The 17,620-nt window shown below is 39.3% G+C and overlaps 1 protein-coding gene across 2 annotated transcripts; it reads left to right on the forward strand.

Annotated features, from left to right (window-relative positions):
* The first annotated feature begins 1,317 nt into the window (after nucleotides 1–1,317).
* Nucleotides 1,318–16,267, forward strand: GTSF1 (gametocyte specific factor 1). Of its 2 annotated transcripts, none has more exons than XM_004316515.4 (9): nucleotides 1,318–1,382; nucleotides 3,282–3,326; nucleotides 8,324–8,424; nucleotides 10,227–10,353; nucleotides 10,795–10,878; nucleotides 11,340–11,403; nucleotides 12,992–13,086; nucleotides 14,007–14,040; nucleotides 16,054–16,266. In XM_004316515.4, exons 2-8 carry the CDS (start codon nucleotides 3,311–3,313, stop codon nucleotides 14,021–14,023), a joined length of 504 nt encoding a protein of 167 aa, XP_004316563.1. In that variant the 5' UTR covers nucleotides 1,318–1,382; nucleotides 3,282–3,310; the 3' UTR covers nucleotides 14,024–14,040; nucleotides 16,054–16,266. The 2 variants fall into 2 exon arrangements, with proteins under 2 accessions (XP_004316563.1, XP_073644654.1); XM_073788553.1 differs by lacking the exon at nucleotides 1,318–1,382 and adding an exon at nucleotides 2,523–2,639 and having other exon boundaries at nucleotides 16,054–16,267.
* The last annotated feature ends 1,353 nt before the right edge of the window (nucleotides 16,268–17,620 follow it).

Genomic DNA, 17,620 nt, shown 5'->3' on the forward strand with positions numbered 1-17,620 from the left:
AAACAAAAAACAGGACTTCCCTGGCGGTCCAGTGGTCAAGACTCCGTGTTTCCAGTGCAGGGTGCTTGGGTTCCATCCCCGGACAGGAAACTAAGATCCTGCAAGCCGCGTGGTGCGGACAAAAAAACCCCCAAAAAACCCGGTAACAATGTTTACATATTATTCATGTAAAGATAAAATGTCCCACGACCCTTTTCACTGAAGCCACATTAATTTCATGCTGTCAGGATAAGTTCTCCTAAATCATATTTAGGCTCCAGAAACCACTGAAATGTTCTAAAACCCCCAATATTTCAGCACCCAGACTGAGCTCCCAGACTGCCTACCTTGGGATTTACAAAAATTTGTCATATCACATCTCTTACTTCTTGGTTTTGAAAACTATTATTACCAGATCTACCTGTAGTGTCAATCTCTTCCTTTTTTCTGTCTAATCTTCAAAGGCCACATGTCCTTTTTCTCAAAGCCTTCCCCAGGTGACTCTGGGCCCCACTGATTTCCTCCTAATATGAATTTACAGTCTCAACAACTTTTTTGGCATCTGTTACACTACCATTTAACCTTTCACTTTGGGGCCTATTTTCCTAGCACCTTGGAGACAAGAACCACCGCTTGCACCTTTTCTTTTTTTTTTTTTTTTTTTTGGGTATCACATTTTCCAGAACAAAGGCTCACAATATATGTTTCGTTTTCCACTATCAAATTATAACTTTCTGGCCCTTTTTACCTCGAGCTCTCTCCTCAACTCTAAAACTCGCTTTAATCTGACTAGGGCATCCATCCCACCACGCATTCTCAGATAAACCATTATCAACTTTCGAATTTTGAAATTCTGCCTACAATGCGTGCTAAACAAAGACAACTAGATTCCTGTCCTTGGTGATTCGTTTTGGGGCGTTGGGGTGGGTGGGAGAGGGGCCTGTTGTGTCTGCTTATCTCCTTTTCAATTTTCCTCTTCCTTCCAGTCAAAATCTAAATTATCTTTCTCTCTGGACAACTTCCACAAACAAGGCTTCGTTCTCACCAGTACCCATCGATGGACCCCTAATGAGTCCCGCCGCTCCTCGAGCGCCCATGTCTCAGCACTCGTTCTCCTTTCTAAGATGGCCACCCCAGAGCCCGGCGGGGCAGCGCGAGTTCCACCCACGCAAGGTCACGGTCATTCCGGGGGCCAGAGGACGACGGCCCGAGGTGGGGGGCAGGGGTGGGAGAGCCGAGGAGGCCCTCGGCACAGCCCGCGCCTCGCTCGGTCAGAGTCCAGCCTCCGTCACCGGAAGTGGGGGCCCCACCCCCACCCCCTAACGTCAGGGGCCGGAAGTGAGCGTTGCTGGGCGCGGGTGTGGGGTGAAGGCGAGTGTGAGCGGGAGTGTGACTCGGCCGAGGTAGGAATGGCGCGCGGGCCCCGGCTTGGGGCCTCCAAAGACCTCACCTTTAGTGGGCTGGGATACCTTCACCTTCTAGGATCTTCCCTTTTCTGCCCAGAGCTTTCGGCCTCGTGGGTTCTCAGTGCGCCTGTTTTGGCAACCTGTGGTGCCGCCGCTGCTTCGTCCCCTCGAGGTCCTCCCTAGCTCCTGTGTCTCCATTCTTTTAAGTTAACCATCTTCCCCACCTTCTCTTATTTAGTCCCATTGTTTAAATCGACTCTGTTTTGTTTAAAGGAAGAAAAATGATGGTTTTACCGAGACCCCAGCTCGGTTAAGAGTGTAACCAGTTGCTTCAGGCTACAACCAGCCCCCAAGCTTGCCTGCTAAGTGTCATTTGTCCATTACACCAATGTCTAGTACTAGGAAAAACGTAAAAGACTCACTTGTTAACAGTTTAATACGGAAGATACTTAGATGGACAGGGCTGAATGATGAGGCTATAGATTCCAGTGCCCTTAATCTTGTGTAATTTAGTCTTTTTGCCCCCAAAGGATAGGGTGGCTCCCTACAAGTTGATGAAACTGGCACTGATTGCTCCTTTAAATGACTTAAAATCAAGGAACATAGTGCTTGATTCTTTCTTCCAATTCTCTTTTTTTGTTGTTGAAAAAGTATAAAGTAACTGTGTAACATGTCAAAAGGAATGTCAGAATTTCTTAATCCAGACATGAAAAATATTTTTTATGACAGTTTCACCGATGATTGTCATTTACAGATGAGCTCTGCAGCAAATAACTGAACGAGTTCCAGCTGATCACTTGTATTTCCTATCATAGGTTCCAAGGCTGCTTATGTCATAGAATGGAGGGAAGGGGTGTGGAATTGTATGAGGCGGCAAAGGAGAGCTGGCTCTAGAGGCAATAGATGTAAACCTAGCCAGTTTTCAGAAGTTTCCTATGGAGATGGTTTTATATAAATTTAGTCTTTTCTATAATGATAAGTTTATTTAATCACAGAGCTCAATAGGGGGGAATCTCAGGTGGAAGAGGACTGACACTAAAAAAAAATTTGTCTTTTAATCTTCCACATTTCTGTTACAGACTTGTTCTTTTATGACTGTCAACTATAAAATGGACAGTTCTCGAGTCCTAACATTCAGAAGTTTTGCCTCAATGCATAGAGGGAATGAGTATTAACTGGAGAGATTTAAATAACCAAGTCTATCCATTTTAGCATAGGAGATTTGGGGAGGGGGGTAAAGCATCACTGGAAAAAGTACGGTACTTCCTAATCATGTTTAAGAAAAGTCATAGAAGTAGTAAACTAGAATGTCTCTGGACATATTGGATGGATTGAGTGTATGGTCTGACACAGGCTTCCAGCATCCCCAGGTCCCCGGGGGAGAAGCAAGACTGGCAGCCTGCCCATCCTGTATTTTTGACGACTTGAGAGGAGAGCTTTAACATAGTACCCTTTTCCTTTGTTTATCCTGAAGTTTAAATAACAGTATTCTGGTGGGCTTGACTTGCCCCCTCTAATGTTAAATAGCATCAAACCCTAATAGATGGTAAACAGTGACAGGGTGTTGTAATGGCACTTAACATAGACTGACATCTTATCGCCTGAATACAGTTTAAGTTAGTAGTCATATTTGGTTTTTCTTAACTGTGAGCCCTAGAATTTATTCCAAGAGTGTGAATTGGGCAAATGATGTTAAAATGGTTCAAAGTAGTAAAGAATGCCTTGAAGGGGAGAAATTTATTGAGGGGGAGGGAGGTGCTATAAGGGTTTTTTATATTGAACTTGGGTGACTTCAATTCTACTTTGAATCCAAGTTTGACTCCACTTCTTAGGGCTACTTTTGATACATTTCATTTCTGATTCCCTGATCCATTGCTTTTTTTTCCCCCCCACCAGCACTTGGATTTGGCTCCTTCATTTCCAACATGGAAGAAACTTACAGTACGTACTTCTTTTTGCTTTTAGAAAATAAGTTAAATTAGTTACATGTAGTTTTCTGTCTGACAAGACTTTTACTGTGTTGGGAAAGATTCACTTTTCTCACTAGACGGCTGAGAAGAAAATGTCTCCCCAGAGACTGTTTTAGTAATGTAGAGAAATGTCCAAATTTGAAATACGACACTTGAAATTTAAATAAAGAAGTATGAGAAGTCATCAAGCTTTGAGAAAGCTGTGGTTGGGACACCTGTGTTAAACTATATTTTTATTAAATGAAGCATTTTCATTCCTCAGGACTTCAGTTTCTCCTGTTAATGACACAGGGATAGTCATTAACTAACTGGTTTCTTTCTATTTTGTGGGATAATATGATATACATAATGTTGATGTACGCTGAGTTTTTAGACTTAAAGAAATCCTAGGGAGGATTCTTGTTTCTCGAGTGATCCAGGAATCTAGATGGCCCAACAAATCAAATGGGAACCAGGAGACCTAGGATCATACAAGTGTAGCACCAAAAGAGACCTGAAAAATCATTTCATTCAACATTCGAATTTTACAACTGAGAAAACAGAACCTAGATTAATTGATTTGCCTTAAAGTTACATAGGTAGTTGGGGACAGAGTCAGAACCAGAGTCTTATATGTTGTTTATATGTAGTGCCCTACTTGCTACTACAAAGCACTATGGTTTCTAGACCCTGACCAAGTTTGAGGAACATCTGAGTGGATAAAACTCGTCAACAAGGCCTCCTTTGTTTCCTACTTTCTGTCTTGTTCAGAATCTCTATAAGTTCTAACTAAAGGGTATTTTAGTCCCATTCTACCTTCAAGGAAGAGTCCGAGAGAATCTTTATCACCAACATGTAGAAACTACATGGAAACAATCTTTATTAAATATCTACAATAGAGATTCTTAAACTTTAGCATGCAGCAGAATCACCTGGGAGGCTTGTTAAAACACAGGTTGCTGGACCCCACCCCCAAAATTTTTGATTCAGAAGGTCTGGGACCCAAGAATTTGCATTTCTAACATGTTCCCAGGTGATGATGCTAATCTGAGGACCATACTTTGAGAATAATGGATCTGATTCTCCTTGATCTTCCTTAGGGCTTCCTCCTTCACCCCCTTAATTTTTCTAAAAATGTGTTAATTAAAATCTGAGATTTCCATGTGAGATAGATATGAGAGATTTATATTTATTTATTCTTGGAAGCTTACTACTCTATTAAATTAGAAAGCAACATCTCCCCTTTATATCTCTATTCATTACTTTTGTCAGTGGTGATTTTTTTTTTCTTAGAAAAATATCACCTGGTTCTTTTAATTACTGTATTGCTACATAACAGACTTTTTTACGTAGTGATAATCAGTAGATGTTTGTTAAAGAAAGAAGGAAATGGTGAATTTTGCTGTATGTTTACAATTTTATTTAAGTTTTGTGATTAAGTTTAATAAATAAATAGGTTGGCTTGTGAAGAAACAACTCCTTTAAGTCTATAGCATTTCTTTATCTATGTCTTTCTTAATAAAGCTTCATTGTTTTAAGACTTAAAAAAAAGAAAAATATCACCTGGAAGTAGGTTAGAAATGCACAACCTCAGGCCTCATCTCAAACCTGCTGAATCAGAATCTGTATTTTAACACAGTCCCCAAGTGATTTAGCACCGGGAATCATGTTAAAGTGAGAAACAGTGCTTTAGAATATGTTTGACCTTTTTCCCAAAGTGACCTAAAACTCTAACGTTAATCTGATAGACTCCTGAAGATCTCCAGCTTCTGTCTTTGGGCAGTACCTCTTAGCTGATGATACTCTCGTCAAGTCTAGTTCCTTATTTCTGTGAAGTTTCCTCCATTTCTCACCATGGGTTCTGGGCTCTATGCAAGTGTGAGGAACATCTGAGTCTACGCTCTTGGAGGAAGGTTGTCCACAGGGCCTGCTTTGTTTTCCAAATTAAGTTATATTCCCAGAAAGCCACTCAAGATTTTTGCTGAGCAGTTTGATAGTATTCATTACAACTTTAAATGCGTGTATACTTCGTGTAGCACTCTTAGGTATCTGCCCAAGGGAAATACTTGTACAATGCACAAAGAAGTATATGTTATATTGCTAGTCACAGCATTGTATATAAGAGTAAAAAACTGGAAACAACTTAAATGTCTATCCGTAAGGGAACTGATTAAGAATCTATGGTACATCCGTATGCAGCAGTGAAACATTTCTTAACATACTGACATAGAAGGAGTTCAAAGATATGTTAAGTTAAAAGAAAGCAAATAGCAAAATAGGTACAGGAAAGCTTGTCACAGGCTATACTCTGGATGAACTTTGAGGACATTGTGGGAAGTGAAACAAATCAGTCACAAAAAGACAAATGCCATATGATTTCACATATATGAAGTATCTAGAATAGTGAAACTCATGGAAACAAAAAGTAGAATAGTGGTTGCCAGGGTTTACAGGGAGGAGGAAATGGGAGTTATTTAATGGGTATAGAGTTTCAGTTTCGCAAGATGAAAATTTCTGGAGGTTGGTTGCACAACAATGTGAATATACTTAACACCACTGAACTGTATACTTTAAAATGGTTAAGATGATAAATTTTATGTGTATCTTATTACCATTAAAAATTTTTTATTAAAAATAAAATTTAAAAAATTTTAATCTAAAAAACCAGTTTAGGGCTTCCCTGGTGGCGCAGTGGTTGAGAGTCTGCCTGCCAATGCAGGGGACACGAGTTCGTGCCCCGGTCCGGGAAGATCCCACATGCCGCGGAGCGGCTGGGCCCGTGAGCCATGGCCGCTGAGCCTGCGCGTCCGGAGCCTGTGCTCTGCAACGGGAGAGGCCACAACAGTGAGAGGCCCGCGTACCGCAAAAAAAAAAAAAAAAAAAAAAAAACACAAAACAGTTTAGAGCTGACCTAAGTTATCAGAGACCAAAAAGTAAAGCATTTTGGTAGGAGGCTATCATTATCAACTCTGATGAATACCACTGTATGGGCAGTAAAATGTGTATGAATCATAAAGTACGTCCAGTCTCTGTCAGCTGCTGACATGGTGTATCGTTTGCTAGTGATGGAATGGATTAAATGAAGGAAAACTAACAAGAATTTCATCCGTACACTCTTCCCGGGTGTCCTGAAGCTTCAGAAATATGAAAAGATTGCTGGTCAGGATGAGCCTGGCTGGCATAATAAGCCTGCTTGTCCTTTAAGACTTTTCGTTCCTATTCATTCTGTCCTTCAAGTCACCTTTCTGGCTCATTTGCATCACGATCATGGTTAGCAATTTATCCCATGTTTACCACTCTTCCAGTGAAGCTGTCTGTTTCAATTCCCCACTAGCTTCTGATTTTCATAGCAGTCTCCTGGTTTATAAGCTTCTTATCAAATGTGAATTGTTTATCTTATTTCACTTTTATTATTGCCTTCAGTGGTGGCAACAGCATTTTATTAGGTTGCCTCTTGTCCTCATAATATATTCAGAATGTGCTTAACCATTTAATTTCCCTTCTTTAACCAGGCTTCTTAAAATTTGGGGCTCAGCCTGGACATTTTGCAGAACATAAGGATAGTTGTACACGTTCAGAGAAACTTCTCTAGTTTCTATTCAAACTATTGAAATGGTCCCTAAAAGTATAGTCTTCTAAGGGTACTTTTAAATAGCGTGATATAGGTTAGGGGCTTTCTTTCACACAGCAGCCCCTTTAAGGTATCTGCATTTGTCTTAATAACTTCGGGTTCTCTTTTTGCAGATTATTCTACTTTTTTATCTGGCCAGTTTGATAATCACTAGGTTAAAGAATTCTCTGTCTTTCTCTCATTATGTTCCAAAATATGAAAAGTAAAACCACCGATCTGGTAAAGGTATTGGTTTCATTTGAGAGGTAACTAGATTAACCAAGATCAGGAACTACTTATAGAAGTACATTAAAGCAGACAGACGAAAAAGAAATCTATCAATGAATATTTCTCAAGCTTCCATAGAACGTATAACTGATATAGAGCAATGCTTACCAACTCTTTTCATGTCATAGCATACTAGTAAATAGGGATGCTAGTGTAGGGGATTAACTACCCTCAACTTACCCTAGGACTGGTTGGGGAATAGGGGACACACATGCAATGGACCCCCACGGCAGTGTATCAGTACACTGTCCATTCCAACCTTCAACATACTGGCTGGGAAGCTCTGGTTGAACTAGCTAGAGATAAGAATGACCCTGAATTAGCACTTTTTTTTCTTTTTGGCTGTGTTGGGTCTTCGTTGCTGTGCGTGGGCTTTCTCTAGTTGTGGCGAGCGGGGGCTACTCTTTGTTGTGGTGCGCGGGCTTCTCATTGCGGTGGCTTCTCGTTGTGGAGCACGGACTCTAGGCACACGGGCTTCAGTAATTGCAGCACATGGGCTCAGTAGTTGCGGCACACAGGCCCTAGAGCATGTGGGCTTCAGTAGTTTGGGCATGCAGGCTCAGTAGTTGTGGCTCGCGGGCTCTAGAGCGCAGGTTCGGTAGTTGTGGTGCACAGGCTTAGTTGCTCTGCAGCACATGGGATCTTCCCGGACCAGGGCTCGAACCCGTGTTCTCTACACCGGCAGACAGACTCTTAACCACTGCGCCACCACGCAAGTCCTATGACACTGAATTAGCACTTTTAGAAAAGGAAAAAATGTTTCATTTAATTTTTTTGTTTATAATAAGGGTAACCAACAATGAAAACAACAATATTCATGTACAACCAAATCTGAACCAAGACCCCACCCCATGACTGCTGGTTTTGCTGGACTTAATGAAGATTCGATGATAACGCAGTTTTATCTTCTCACAGTTACATTTTTATTTTCAGATGTTTAGTCACCCTTTCAAAAAAAAAGTCCAAGCCGTCGTTAGGCTGTCTTGTTGAACTCCTACAGATTCTGTTGAAAAAATCCAGTGTGCCGGGGATGCTGAAGTTTTACAAGGGCCTGTTAAGCTTTATACTTACCCTGTTTTTCTCTCTTTCAGTCGATACCCTGGACCCTGAAAAGCTGTTACAATGCCCCTATGATAAAAACCACCAGATCAGGGCCTGCAGGTTTCCTTATCATCTTATCAAGTGCAGAAAGGTAGGGTATTATTTTCTTAATTTGCCCTGTGATGCCCTCCTGAGTTCTTTTTAAAAGCCAAATTTTGTAACTATCAAATAATTTTAGCATAAATGTTTTAACTGAATGCCAGAATTGCTTTGGGTTAAATACCAATATTTATAGAAAAGAATTAGTTTATTTCTTGGATATGTAAGTTTTTTCTTATTTTGGTTTTCCCCCCACTAGTGACAGAGCACCCTTCATAAACAGCTTCTCAAGAATCTTCGCAGCCTTTGTAAAGAGGAAACACTAATTTTTGCTAGCAGTGAGAAATCCCTCTTGCCTTGTGAATTTGATGTGTTCATTGTCCTGATAAGGATTGAGTATTGTAATACACTTATTTCTGATTTTTTTGTTTGTTTGTTTAGAAATTTTAGAGAAGTTGAACAGCTAGAGGTTAACCCAAGAAAAGATCATTCCTAAAAATAACTTTCTCCAAGTTTCAACAGTAAGCATCTTTGGGGGAAAAAAAACCAGCTCAAAGATTTTTTTTTCCTCTGGTCACCCTTTTGTAGACTTAGCTGATGTAAGCTAGTTTAATGCTGATATATTAATTGAGGCAGTTTGAAAGGATTGTTAGAATATAGATGTCAGATACAGAGGCCAAAGTTCTGCCAGGATTTATGCTTGGAAAACAATTTTAGTATTTAATCTAAACCTGCATACAATTCAAGTATGCATTAACATTCTTCAAAGGATGTTTCTCTTGCAGTCCTGGAGGCATGATTATAATGCCATTGTTGATTATTTCTCAGCTCCTTTTAATCTCTAGAGCAAGGATTCCTTAAGGTTGAACCTGGGCAATATGGACTAGCAAATACTACCACAACTTCCTCCCCTAGGCTCTCAAAAATGTTCCAAGGATAAAGGTTGGGAAAGGGGTCCAAGTGGTAAGAAGACATTGTCATAACTCCCCTATTCTAATGCTCTTAATCTTCAGCTACAAAACCTTTGCATTCGAATGCCTGATATCCCTTACAAAAATCATGGAGATACCTGCCCTCACAATTTTCTCCATCCCCTATATTTTTCCACCCTTCTCCCCACTTTACATTATTTTTACTTTTCTGAGTATCATTTATGATACATCTTTTGCTTCTCCTAATAAATTTCTTAATTGCTGGTAAACTTACCATAGGATTTGGGTGATATTAAACATTTTGTTTTGTTTTCTTGTTTTGCATTAAAATAAAGAACTTGGTCAGCAGAGTTCTCTATCATTTGGACTTTTCCTTAGTGAAATAGCTGAAATAAAGGTCAAATTGTTCAGAGCCTCATTTCAGGCATCATTACTTTAAATAAGCGTTCCTGTGTTAATCTGAAAAATCATTGGGTTTGCCTCTTCTGCAGCTCCCTTCCAACAGCTGTTTTCCTGCACTATTGTACTGCAGTAGCAGGGGCACTACTGCAATGCAGACTAAGTGTGTTTTAGTGTTGCTGTTCGTCCTGAATATCAGCTTTCAAAGATGTCCAGAGAGCTCTACCATTACAGGCTGTGCCACCTGAATCTTGTGACCCTGAGAAGTAAACGGGGTGAAGATATGTTTCAAATACCCCATCCTAAATTCACTGCTTACTTCCATACAAGCCACTTTAACCCCAATATCTGTGTTGTCAGTCTTTATAATCATAACAAAGAGGCTTAGCTTTTGATGATTCTGAGGTAATGTCTCTATGGTCCATATGAGTGATAAATAATTCCCTCTTAATGTTCTACTATGAGTTTACCTACCAAGTTAAGCCACAAGTTTATTGACGGACCCCTTTAATTTTTTTCACAGAATCATCCTGACATCGCAAACAAACTGGCTACTTGTCCCTTCAATGCTCGCCATCAGGTTCCTCGGGCTGAAATCAGTCATCATATCTCAAGCTGTGATGACAAAAGCTGTATTGAGCAGGATGTAGGTAAGACTGGCTAGCTAAATGTTTCAGTGTTGGAGGTTAGCCCCTTCAAATTTATATGACGCTACGTTATCACCTTGATTTTGGCTTTCATCATTTCAGAAGAACAATGGTTTTCTGCCTTTGAGATTTTTATTTTAGCAGCAAAAGGTTGTCAGGTTGTGTTTGTCAGACTGCTTTCTCTTCTGAACAACCTGATTTCATTTTGCTAATAATTCATCTAAAAATGAAAATTCTTTTATTACCATAAATATGGCAAACATCTTTGTTTCTGCTTCTCTTTCTTGTCTTCTGTTGGCAAGGGGATAAGACCTCTCTGTTTAGCTTTCATCCCATCCATTTTTCAGAAACAAAGACCCTGCAACCTTTTAAGCCACTAACCCCTTTAAACATAATAACTTGGCAGTGTTCCCTTGTTAAGTCAGAATCTCTATTGTCTTGCAGTCAGCCAAACCAGGAACCTTGGACAAGAGGCTCTGGCTGAGAGCACATGGCGGTGCCCTCCTTGCGATGAAGACTGGGATAAAGGTGAAATGCTTCTACATCTTTTTCTTCACAATGTCAAAATCTCAAGTCATTTGCTTTAGACAGAAGGAAGATTTTCCTTTTTTATGAACATACCATGTTGTTCAGAATGACTTGTTATTTTTATTGGGCCCCAATACAAGCACATATTTCTCTCTGTGCAGACACGTGGAACAGCCTCTCCCTCTTGATTGGAAAAAGCACTTCTTTACATCTGTTTTTTTCCATAAATTGTGTTGTACCATCTGTGTTTGGTTGCTACTAGGCACATTTATTATTATTTATGTCACTTGTGTTTATATCCTTCAATTAAATTCTTGCTACTCTGTCACTTAGGCCAGGTACTTGATCAGTTATTACTTCTCTAAACTTATGTTTATTATTTCTCATCTTACAAATTCAACTAGCATGAATTGGTGTTTTACCTAGTAGTACCACAAACCATGTTTTGCTTCCTTTGGCAGATTTGTGGGAACAGACCAGCACCCCATTTGTCTGGGGCGAAGCCAACTACTGTGGCAACAACAGGTAAATGAAAGGGTCTCATTCCCACCTCTTCCTCCCAGAATCACAGTGCTCTGTTACCAATAGAAGCCACCAAAGCATGTATTGACCTCTTTCCTTGATGATGTTACTTGGTGGTAATTTAGTCTAGATATAGTTTTGGTGGGGTTTTTTCCTTATTTATTCCTTGATTCATAAAAAGGTCACATGCTTTGTGTTAATTACCACGGGAACACAAAAATACTAGCTTATAGTCTAGTAAGGGAGACAGTGGCGCCAGCCATTCTTATGTCTTAGTTGGAGTTTTTGCTAAGTTCACATTATTTTAATGCTTTGAAAAAATTCTCCAGCTATACCACATGTATCATTTTTACTCTGGGTAACTAGTGTCTAAGGAAAAAGTAATCTTAAAAGTTCTATTTTTTTAATAAATTTATTTTATTTATTTATTACTTTTGGCTGCGTTGGGTCTTCGTTGCTGTGTGCAGGCTTTCTCTAGTTGCAGCGAGCGGGGGCTACTCTTCGTTGTGGTGCACGGGCTTCTCATTGCAACGGCTTCTCTTGTTGCAGAGCACAGGCTCTAGGCGCGCAGGCTTCAGTAGTTGTGGCTCGCGGGCTTCCGTAGTTGTGGCACGCAGGCTCAGTAGTTGTGGCCTGTGGGCTCTAGAGCTCAGGCTCCGTAGCTGTAGTGCACGGGCTTAGATTGCTCCGCGGCATGTGGGATCTTCCTGGACCAGGGCTTGAACCTGTGTCCCCTGCATTGGCAGGTGGATTTTTAACTACTGCGCCACCAGGGAAGCCCAGAAGTTCTTGACTTGAGATTGGGCAATCCATAATACCAAATGGGTAGGAAAGAAAACGCATCTCTTCTTCCCACTGATTTTTGTATCTAATTTAAACCTCTTAAGATTTTTCATTACTATTTGATCTTCAAACCTTAAAAGATTCCCTGGCAGTCCAGTGGTTAGGACTCCGTGCTTTCACTGACGAGGGCACAGGTTCAATCCCTGGTTGGGGAACTAAGATCCCATAAGCTGCGTGGCAAAAAAAGATCATGTTTCAAACCCAAATGAGAATACTTCTGGATTAGAAAATGAAGGAATTAGATGCTAGACTTCATTTTTTTCCTCAAATAGAACACTTATCAATTTTTATTTTTTAGCTCCTGAAGTCAGTTAGTTATAATAAATGTATCTTAGTCTGTGTATGCACTGAGATAGAAAAACTTAAAGATGAATTCCATTGGTACAATTTTAATTTTATCTCAGTTCTGTGAGATTTGTTGCCTTTAGTTTGGTTGTCTTGGCATTTTATCTCTTTTATCTGTTGAGTTCATGAGCCTGTCATACAACTGAACAGTAGATGGCATTGCTGTTTATCTCAATTTCTGGAAAATGAAAATGGTTAGACTCATCTTAATGCCTGTACAGAAGACTGAGCTTTCCAGAGAAGCTGGTAATCATTCTCATTGTGAGAATGTTTTGATGGAAATGTGTTTACATTTCAGAATGTAGGTTGTTGTTTTCCCCCAAATTACAAAAAACACATTTGATTGTCTTGTGTGTGCCTGCCTGAAGAATACATATAGTCAAATTCATCTTTCTTTTTGCAGCCCCGCAAGCAACATAGTTATGGAACATAAGAGTAACCTGGCTTCAGGCATGCGTGTTCCCAAGTCTCTGCCATATGTTCTGCCATGGAAAAACAGTAAGTGAAATAGAGGCAAAATGCTTTTACTCTGTTTGTTGTGCTAAATACAGTTGGTCTTGATTATTCAAGGACATGTTCAGTCTGAACACCTAGTACCCACATGACCCTGAGAGTGAGTGCCTCCTTAAATCTTGCACCCCAAGCACCTTACTCACTTCCCCCTACTCCTGGTTAGTAGCAGGAAAGGACAAGATCACAGAAGCATAAAGAATATTTTCAAGATGGGGTGATCACTGACATCGAATACCATGGGTAAATTTGGGGACCAGTAAAAAGGCTATTGATTTTGACTAGGAGGAAATCATCCCTGATTTTCAGGCCATAATATTGATAGGGAATTAGGATTAGAAATTGGATTGCAGGGGCCTAAAAGGTAATGGGTAGAGACAAAATGAAAGTAATAAGTCGTAAGAACCACCATAAGAATGGTATTCAGATGTCTTTCCTAGGCTTCAGAGACCATGCTGAGTAAACAGGTATGAAATTCATGTCATACCACCCTAGTAAAGAAATTCCCACATATGGTACACCCAAGGTGCTGTCATTTTTATTTAATACAAACTTTCTTTTCCTAATGTTGCCCCCAAATTCAGATTCTCTTGATTTCAGTTTTTGCTACTGTTTGAGCTAATTTTTAAATGGCTAGAGTATCCCCTTTAAAACATTTCCCTTTGGATACTTGCATTTCTCCAAAAATGAGATCACCAAATCATATGCCATAAGGCTTGATAGGTAGAGGACTGTTTCCTTTTTCCATGCTCTTGAGTGGAATCCAATTGCTAATTTTAAATTCTTCTCCTTTTATATTATAATTCCATATACCCCAGGAATAAGTCATTCGTGTTTAGTAAGAATAGGGGATGGAGTGATTTTCAATTGACATGGCGTATTTATTTTGAAATATTTCTACTCCATAGATGGAAATGCACAGTAACTGAGTATCTATCTCAAGTAAGTATTCCAGTTTTATTTCACTATTTTTTTTTCCAGATGGTAGCAAGATTTAACTGGACATAAAGCAATTTGGGTCCAATTTTCTTTCAGATTATGGTACCAAATTAAAGCTTTGTATGTGCCTGTGTTTTTAAGTATATATCCTCTGTTATGGCTTTACACACTAATGAATAGGCATTTACTAGTTAAATTAGAATTCTGTTACATGCCAAGTTGCTTTCCCTAATGTTAGTGCGCACTGCCTCTTTCCTTTTTCTTTTTTTTTTATCAAAGTTGCATTCTAGATCTATCATGCCTTTTTAATGGACTGTGATTAGTCAAACAACTGTGCTTCACTGCTCTGTGGTTCTTCCCCTGTGCAGTACAGTTTAGTACTCATCAAAAAATTCATACTCTTTTGAATGAGAACTTTAAAGTTTTGGGTCTCTAAGAGTCTCTCACTGTTGATCTTATCTGAATATTTGATTCAGCAGAACCTCACAAAATCTATATAAAGAGTCCAAAATCTTTTAGTTTTCACAGATGAAGCCTTTCTCTGAGGTCACCCCATGTACCCATAGCAGAGCCAGGTTTGATGCTTCAGATGCTGTCTTGGCTGAGGCTGCTCGGCCACACTGCTTCTGGCAGAAGGAATACTGTTGGGCTGGGAATGGGTTGATAATCCCCACTGTCTTGCAGATAGTAGGCCTTCAGTGAATATTTATTGAGAAAATGAGTAATTGGCCCGTTGCCTTCTAGTCCATTTACTTTCTCTGGACAGTGAAGTAGATGGATCTTCTGCAAGTTAGGGTTCATTTTAGTACCAGAACTGATGTTTCTTCTGGGAAGAAGCAGAAAAGAGATTCTAAAAGCAAACACCCCTTAGCTATGAACAATAATATTTTATCAGTTGCTTGTAGGTACTGGCCATTTTTCTTGGTAGGTTCTGACATCAAATTATTGAATATATCTGGAAGCCAGAAAGTTGGATTTGATCCCAGAAGGGAAAGACACAACTGCACTGGGGTGTGTCAAGAAAGCATACACAGACATGGGTAAATGGTGAACTTTGAATCCTTCTCTGACACACTGCATGAGATGCTTGTGTTCGCAGAGTGTGGATAGTTACCTAGTAAAAATGGCTACTCTACAGTGAAAGCCTGGGAGAAACTTCTATCACTGAAGACTAAACATTTTTCTGCTTTGGAACTTAACTCTTTGCTAATAAACTCCTTACACACTGATAATTTTTTTTTCTATGTAACCCGTGAGGAGTAAGGGAAAAAAAATAGGTAAGAATCCTTTAACAACAACAAAAAAAGAATCCTTTAACAGCCAAAGACCTTCTTATCCCCTTAATAAAAATAAAGCATCATTTTTTGAATACCTGTTGTTGCAGAACTCTCTTCTTTGGATAGATACACACACAAAAAAAATGTAAGACATGACTTATTCCCTTAAGAAACTTAAGAATGGGTGGAGAATTTTTTTTAATGCACATGCCTGAAAAGGGTTTGTTCACCTTGCACTTAAATGCTTTATCCCATTTGTGTTTTTATCAACAACTCCAATTTTTACTAGGTAAGTGCCTCAAAAGCAGGTAATACCATGATGTACATTGTAACAGCTCAAAAATATGATTGAATTACTGAGTAGATGGGTATATGAGAAGAGAAAAAGATCAATATAAGTTAATTGGAATTAATCCAGAATTGTCTGCAGAAGTCAATTGCCTGGATGGTCAATTCTGATTTTCTCCTCACCCGTGAAAACTGTTGACACAACAAGTGTGCGTTGATCTCTGTATAGAATGTTTTTAATTCAATTAACAAGTTTCTGTGTGCTTAGTGATACTAAAGAGCTAAGGGTCAGAAAGTACTTGGTGTTCTGCCATTAGCAACAACAGATTCTTCCAGCAGACCAGGAGACTAATTGGGCTGTAGTTGTGTGGCCCATTGTCAGATGTAGTTGATGCTTTTGTCATTGATAGGAACTAAGAACTCTTTTTTTTTTTTTCTTATTTCCTTGCAGATGCCAGACCCTAGAAGACTCTTTGCTTCTTCCTGCTACAGTGGGTTCTTCATTTTTTTCTCCTAATCTAATTATAGAAAGATAAATTGTTTGTGACTTTCAAACTGACAAGTACCTTTCTTTTCCTCCCCCCTTTGAGTCCTTACTCATTTGATGCAAGAAAGAATCCTCATGCTCAGAAGAACTGTTTCAAATAAACCATCATTGTAAATAGCTTGATAGTTTGGTTAAGTACCTGCAGCCGCAAGATCAGAACTCATATCTCATTCTACATTAATGAAACAAAATCATTTAAAGTTATCTTAAAGGATCCAGCTAAAGCAGGCAAGAAATTTGGGTTGGAAAAAGTAACTGTGTATATATTTGTGTTCTCTGACACACATGAACCAAATTCCTTTTAACATTTATAGGAATGGACCTTTTCTGATTAGTGCATTTTTTATTGAGTCTTTGATGTTGATAGCATTTATATATAGAAATATACCCTATTCTTGTTTAGAATCTTTAGGACATCTTGTTCCCTGAATATTTGTAACTTAGGGTAGGTTTCTTTTATTTCTTTTCTCTTTCCCACATTCCAGCTAGAAATTGTACTAGCTGTCAAACCAGGTGTGGATTGCGTAGGAGTGAAGATTGGAATGGAGAGGAGGAACCAATGTACATGTGGAGAAGAGATAGGCTTTTCATCTGTGTGTGAAATTTGATTAAGCTTCAAAGCTGAAATGTGTGAAGGCCCTGCTGACTACCCTGGGACGTGTGTATAATAAGTTAGATTTCTGAACTCAAGGCTCTGGCTATCCTAGCATCTTGTTGACCCTCACAAGGAGACTTCATAACCTCCCAGACCAGTTTTTTGTTTGGTTGTTTTTTTTCAGGTTTGGTGTGGTTTGATTTTAAAGCCATTTGGCATGGGAAGAGATTTGGGATCTGGTATAGATAGGGAGTCAGATGAAGCATACTGACCAATAATTCCAGAACTGATCTGTTGAGCATTGTTTGTAGGGGGAGTGGGCTCTTGTGGAATGCCTCTTCCACAAGTTTCACACAAAACAGGATTCTCTCTTTAATGAAGCAGAGCTATCTGTTTATTTAGTTCCAATCTCTAAAAACAGATTCAAGATAAGCCCTAGTACAATAGTATTTCTTCTTCTACCTGTATGAATAAGTGAGTAAGTAGACCATTTCTTCTGGAGTGGGTGGTATAATGTATTGAGGAGGGGAAAAAAACACCCATTATTCGCCTAATTCTGGTTACTTACGTTTGAGTATCAGTCAGCAACTCACATTTAACTTTATTTAAAAATAGTTTTAACTAGAAAATACAAAACCCTTTTGATTTCGTTTGGGTAATGACAACCCAAACTGTGTACACTACACTTGTAACCCAGAGCTCCTTCCTAGTTTAGGAAAAAGGGGTATGAGTCATATTGCAAAGAATTAGCTACTTGAGTACAACTCAACAAAGGAATTAAATAGAAAATAGTTACTTTGTGTTTTTTAAATATCTAAAGGGGCAAGAAAGGCTAGCATGTCATTCATGAAAAACCTTATGTTATTTTAGGAGGAC

Source organism: Tursiops truncatus, chromosome 11 (genome assembly GCF_011762595.2).
Source record: "Tursiops truncatus isolate mTurTru1 chromosome 11, mTurTru1.mat.Y, whole genome shotgun sequence".
NCBI classification, from domain to species: Eukaryota; Metazoa; Chordata; class Mammalia; order Artiodactyla; family Delphinidae; genus Tursiops; species Tursiops truncatus.

What these genes read in the sequence shown, in the direction of transcription:
- GTSF1 (XM_004316515.4), top strand. An exon ending in CTGTATTGAGCAGGATGTAG is followed by an intron (nt 10,354 to 10,794) that starts GTAAGACTGGCT and finishes ATTGTCTTGCAG; the next exon opens with TCAGCCAAACCAGGAACCTT. An exon ending in AACTACTGTGGCAACAACAG is followed by an intron (nt 11,404 to 12,991) that starts GTAAATGAAAGG and finishes TTCTTTTTGCAG; the next exon opens with CCCCGCAAGCAACATAGTTA.